A 6,236-nucleotide genomic window follows, 5' to 3' on the forward strand; every position below is an offset into this window, starting at 1 on the left:
AAAAAAAAGGAAAAAAAAAAGGAAAACAAGGCTCAGAGAGATAAAGTAATTTGCCCAAGATCACACAGCCAGTAAAGTGGCTGAGTCAGCATTTGAAACAAAGTCTGTTGGATTCCAAAGCCAGTGGCCTTAACATCCATTACTAAAGCCAGTAAGTGCCCTGGAAGATGTATGTGAGGTCCTCTTACTTCTGATGAGGAATCTGAGACTCAGCAAGGTCAAAGGATTTATCCAGGCTTGTAAAGCTGGGAAGTGAGCCAGGATTCTCATTCATGCTCCTCCTAATTCTCAAGCCCATGCCTATAGTCTTGATACTACAAGATGACTACACCTCTCACCAAAGTCAGCCTCAGGGAGGGGAGGGTAGCCTCACCTTGAACCTTTATCTAAATCTCTGCGGGGACAAAGGTACTCCTTCACATTCCATGAGCTGCTGATTTCCTTGCTCTACAAGTGTCACAATCACCAGCGCCGTCACAAGTGGGGCTGTGGCTGAGCAAGGTGTCCTGGCAGTCCCATCCCTGCTACCCCCTCCCCTCCACAGCAACAGGGCTAAAGATGGGGAAATTCAGAAGACTTCCCTCCTGTGTGGCACTTGAGGCAGGTCACCCTGGTGAGTTTCCCACTGATGAGATGACTTGCATCCTGGTGAAATCTGAGAGATGGTTTAAAATAGGGCAGGTGATCGCCCTGTCAAGGTAGCTGTGCAGGAGACTGTGAGGAACAGAACATCATCTCAGGGACAATAACCATTTAGAGCAGTGGTTCTCAACTGCCCACTAGGGGACACCTGTAATCTCTGGAGACATCTGTGGTTGTCACAACTTGCCAGGGAGGGGGTGCTCCTGGCACCCAGTGGGTAGAAGCCACCATTAAACATCCTATCAGGCTCAGGACCGCCCCCACAACAAAGAGTGATCCAGCCCAAACATTAACACTGCCCAGGCTGAGAAACTGTTCTAGGACAACCTTTGGAGACCCCTCACCTCCTCCAGCCTGGCTGGCTCTGGCAGCCAGGCTGGATAGCCATTTGGCAGGGGTGCCTTGATGGGATGTGTCTGTGTTGCAGGAGGGAGGCAAGATGGGACAGGGACAGGGAAGATGGGCCATCAGGATTTTAAGGTCCTTTACAAATCAGGTCACTTTACTACCCTGCTCAAAACCTTCTACAATTTACCTACTGCTCCTATTACAAAATACAGACTCCTTCTTCTGGTGGCCTGCAGGTCCCAGCTGGGGCTTCCCTTCTAGCCCACTGTCTCCCTGCCACTCACTCCTCTGTGGCCACACTGGTCAACCTTCCTTTTCCTAAACACATGGGGCCTCTACCCTTGCCACTGCCTCTACTCAGAATGCTCTTCCTCAGCTCTCCACACAGTTGGCTCCTCCTTACCTTCCAAGTCTCTTCAGAGGAGCCGGCTCTGACCACCCCGTCACAAGTGGCTGTACCCTTCCCAACACCAAAGTTGTCTTCTATCACGCTAACTTGTTCTCTTCATAACTGCTAGAACATAAGTTCCACAAAGGCAGGCTTTTTGCTGGTTTTGTCCACTGTATCCCAACTGCTGACAATAGTGCTGGTATACTTTTTAAAATTTTTGAGACAGGGTCTTGCTCTGTTGCCCAAGCTGGAGTGCAGTTGCGTGATTACGACTCACCGCCCTCAACCTCCTGGGCTCAACCGGTCCTCCTACCTTAAACTCCCTCCCAGGTAGCTGGGACTATATGGGTATACATCACCATGCCCAGCTAATTTTTACATTTTTTGCAGAGACAGGGTTTCAACATGTTGCCCAGGCTGGTCTCAAACTCCTGGGCTCAAGTGATCCGCCCACGTCAGCCCCCCAAAGTATTATGATTACAGGCATGAGCCAACATGCAAGGACCACTGCCAGAATATTCTAATTACTTGAAACATTTTACCTGTATTTTTATATGAATTTTTTTGTTTTGTTTGGTTGGAGACGGAGTCGCACTCTGTCACCCAGGCTAGAGTGCAGTGGCACGATCTCAGCTCACTGCAACCTATGCCTCCCGGGCTCAATCAATTCTCCTGCCTCAGCCTCCCAAGTAGCTGGGATTACATACAGGTGCACACCACCTCACCCGGCTAATTTTTGTTATTTTTAGTAGAGAAAGGGTTCCATCATGTTGGTCAGGCTGGTCTCAAACTCCCGACCTCAGGTGATCCTCCCACCTCAGCCTCCCAAAGTGCTGGGATTACAGGTGTGAGCCACCGTGCCCTCCCTGAAAATTTTTTAAAACGATTTTACTGTCTACCTCTCCAAGTAGAATAGAAATGAGGGCAGGAAACTTGGCTGTCTAGTTCACCATTATATCCCCAGTACACAAAACAATGGATGGGCTGGGCACGGTGGCTCACACCTGTAGTCCCAGCACTTTGGGAGGCTGAGGCAGGTGATCACTTGAGGTCAGGAGTTTAAGACCAGCCTGGTTAATATGGTAGAACCCCATCTCTATTAAAAATACAAAAATTAGCCAGGCGTTGTGGTGTGCACCTGTAGTCTCAGCTACATGGGAGTCGTTGAGGCAGGAGAATCACGAATCACTTGAACCCAGGAAGCAGAGTTGCAGTGAGCCAAGATTGCACCACTGCATTCCAGCCTGGGTGGCAGAGTGGGACCCTGTCTCAAAAAAAAAAAAAAAAGATGGCACAGGGCAGAGGCTCAGTGAGCTTGCCAATAGTCAGGATGCCCCCTTCCCCCCTCTCCTTGTCCTCCCTGCCTGGGGCTGGAGAGTGCCACACCTGCCATACCATAGGGAAAGCAATGTCCCTAGAATAAGGGGACACAGTACAGCAGTGAAGAGCATGACCTGGGGTTGATTACTGTCTCCATTAATACCGGTTATGTGAAATTAGCAAGTTGCTTCACTGCCCTGAGCCTCTGTTTCCTCATCTACTAAAAGAGGATAATAACAGAACATACTTGACAGGGTTGTGGGGGGGGTGGTTCACAAGATCACAGATGAGGCTGGCATCAGGCATGCAGTGGGAGGTGAATGAACACTGGCCAGTATTACCATTTGGAGGCATGTTCCCACCCATTTGTCTATCCTATAGAAAATGACAAAGGCAGGCCGGGCGCGGTGGCTCAAGCCTGTAATCCCAGCACTTTGGGAGGCCGAGACGGGCGGATCACGAGGTCAGGAGATCGAGACCATCCTGGCTAACATGGTGAAACCCCGTCTCTACTAAAAAATACAAAAAAACTAGCCGGGCGAGGTGGCGGCGCCTGTAGTCCCAGCTACGCGGGAGGCTGAGGCAGGAGAATGGCGTGAACCCGGGAGGCGGAGCTTGCAGTGAGCTGAGATCCGGGCCACTGCCCTCCAGCCCGGGCGACAGAGCGAGACTCCGTCTCAAAAAAAAAAAAAAAGAAAATGACAAAGGCTTGGCATGAGCCTGAAGAGCACTCCTGCCGATGGTGGCAGCTCAGGGCTCCTCTTTCCTCAGGGTGTCATGCCTGTGCTATTCCTCTGTCCTGTCTGGTGACTGCCAGGTACATGGAAGCTGAAAACTCACATTCACATCCAGGAAACGGAGATACTCGCGACCCAGGGAGCCTTCTGGCAGGCTTTGGAGCTTGCCCAGGTCGAGGGTGGACGTCGAAATCCGGGGACGCTCCCTGAAAGGCAAGACTTGGGCATTGGGAGGGTGTGGGCAAACGTAGGTGAACGATCCAACTACAGTGAGCTGAGGGGCGGGAGAATGTACAGAGGAGTAATGTGGCCACCACAGGCCTTAATGGAGCACCTACAACTGGCCAGGCCAGTGTCAGGGACTTAGGATACTACCCCAAACCAAGGACACGGGCAGGGGCACAATCTCGGCAGGAAGACAGTCCTCGAATGTGACCAGAGTACTTGCAAAAGGTACTGCAAGGAAAGGGTAAAGCCAGCATGTTATGGTGACTTAATGAAGGCACAGAGCCCTGTGGCTGAAACTGGGCCAAGGCTATCACACTGCACAACTCTGAGGTCATCACAGTGTATACACATGTATGTAAATGACACCCCTGGAACTGGGCAGTGCCCAGCCTGTGCAACCATATGTGGCCAGGGTATCAAGAGCTCCCTAGCAGAACAGAACAAATACAATCTGATTCTAGAGACGTCAGAATACCTAGAGATTGCCCCCAGACCCCCAGGCAGAGCTGGGACCTACTGTAGGATCTGGGCACCCTCTGGATCCCTCCTCATCTGGTCCCTGAGGACCTTCAGGGTGCGGTGTCCTGTGGTCTCCCCTAGAACTGCGACCATGTCTGAAAGGACAGAAACGGGTACAAATGGGGGATGTCATCTTAGGTAAGTTACCTGACCTGCTCTGAGCCTTTGTTTCCTACAGGACAAATTAGGGATAATATCTAGCTTTTTGTTATAAGGATTCAGGTTAAACACTTAGCAAATTACCCAGTGCACAACAAGGGATCAGTATACCTATCTATAGTTCTTAATCTACTGGGGCGGGACAGCTCTGGTTGGCACAACGTTCTAAAGATTTTATAAATCACTTTTCACAATACAATATAATGTCTCCATTGATTGGTAGAGGCTTAGGCATCAGAGATGCTGGGCTACAGCCCAGGTGTGTTCACTATCTAGGTGACCTAGTGCAAATTGCTTCATGTTTCTGTTTTGTTTTTTTCAGACAGGGTCTTGCTCTGTTGCCCAGGCTGGACTAAAGTGGTGTGATCATAGCTCACTGCTAGGACTACAGGCGTGCAGCTAGTTTTTAAAATTTTCTGTAGAGATGAGGTCTTGCTTTGTTGCCCAGGCTGGTCTTGAACTTTGGCCTTCAGTGATCCTCCCACCTTGGATTCCCAAATTGCTGAGATTACAAGTGTGAGCCTGGGCTCATGCCTGGCCCACCTTGAATTCCCAAATTGCTGAGATTACAGGTGTAAGCCACCACACCTGGCCCGCTTCACATTTTTCAGCCTCAGTGTCCTAATTTGTGAAGTGCAAACAACACCTTTCTTAGCTGGTTAATGTGAGAAACCATGAAAATCATGCATATATAACACTCAGTAGCCAAATGTAGTGGCTGACACCTGTAATCTCAACACTGGGGTGCTGAGGCAGGAGGATCACTCGAGGCCAAGAGTTTCAGACCAGCCTAGGCAACATGGCAAGATGCTGTCTCTACAAAAAAAATTTTAAAATTCTCTGGCCTTGGCCAGGTGTGGTGGCTTATGCCTGTAATACCAGCACTTTGGGAGGCTGAGGCGGGAGGATCACCTGAGGTCAGGAGTTTGAGACCAGCCTAGGCAACATGGCGAAATCCTGTCTGTACTAAAAATACAAAAATTAGCCAGGTGGCACAGGCCTGTAATCCCAGTACTCGGGAGGCTGAGGCACGATAATCGCTTGAACCTGGGAGGTGGAAGTTGCATAGAGCTGAGATTGCGCCACTGCACTCCAGCGTGGGCCACAGAGCAATACTGTGTCTCAAAACAAACAAAAAAACTAGTGGCGACATGGAGATACAGTGTTTTTTTGTTTAAGACAGGGTCTCCCTCTGTCGCCCAGGCTGGAGTGGAATGACGCAAATCACAGCTCACAACAGTCTCGAACTCCCCTGCTCAAATGATCCTCCCACCTCAGCCTGGGAACAGAGCCACATGCAACCAGGCCCAATTAATTCTTGTATTTTTGTTGTAGAGATGGGGATTCGCCGTGTTGCCCAGGTTGGTCTCAAACTCCTCAGTTCCAGCCATCTGCCCGCTTCGGCCCCCGCGATTGGGATTATAGGCGTGAACCACTATAATAGGGCCTGGCCTATTGTTTTTGTTAGTAGAAATAACAGTACTTCCTAGAACTCAAAAATCCTAGGAGACATGAGAAAAACACGGTAGAAACCTAGGATGTTCTAGTCACACATCCAGCAAACATTCATTGAGCATTTACTATGTGCCAGGCACTACCCAGAAGGCTGCAGATACAGTGGAAGGAGGCCGACACGGTCCTTGACCTCGGAGTTGATTTTTTAGCAGGACGTTATAAACTGGTACTTATGAATCATCTACTTAGTCTAGATGTTCTTAATATGGCTGCATGACAGATTCTCCCAAGTAGTTTAAAAAGACAGATGTTCGGATTCCACGCCCATTTCTCCCTCCATTGCAGATTCAGATTCAGTGCGTTTAGGTGGGATCCAGGAATCTGCATTTTCATAAACGTTCCGAGTGGTTACCAGCCGCAACCAGGTTTGGGTACCC

General features: G+C 49.7%; 1 protein-coding gene across 1 annotated transcript in view; it reads right to left on the reverse strand.

Annotated features, from left to right (window-relative positions):
* COQ4 (coenzyme Q4) overlaps positions 1–6,236 on the reverse strand; it is an 18,035-nt gene that overhangs the window by 11,357 nt on the left and 442 nt on the right. The window contains exons 2-3 of the mRNA XM_011931453.1: positions 4,184–4,284; positions 3,542–3,644 (exon numbers count right to left, since the gene is read on the reverse strand). Of these exons, the coding sequence (XP_011786843.1) occupies positions 3,542–3,644; positions 4,184–4,284 (204 nt within the window). The remainder of the gene's footprint in view (positions 1–3,541; positions 3,645–4,183; positions 4,285–6,236) is intronic.

This window comes from Colobus angolensis, unplaced genomic scaffold (assembly GCF_000951035.1).
Source record: "Colobus angolensis palliatus isolate OR3802 unplaced genomic scaffold, Cang.pa_1.0 Scaffold9, whole genome shotgun sequence".
NCBI classification, from domain to species: Eukaryota; Metazoa; Chordata; class Mammalia; order Primates; family Cercopithecidae; genus Colobus; species Colobus angolensis.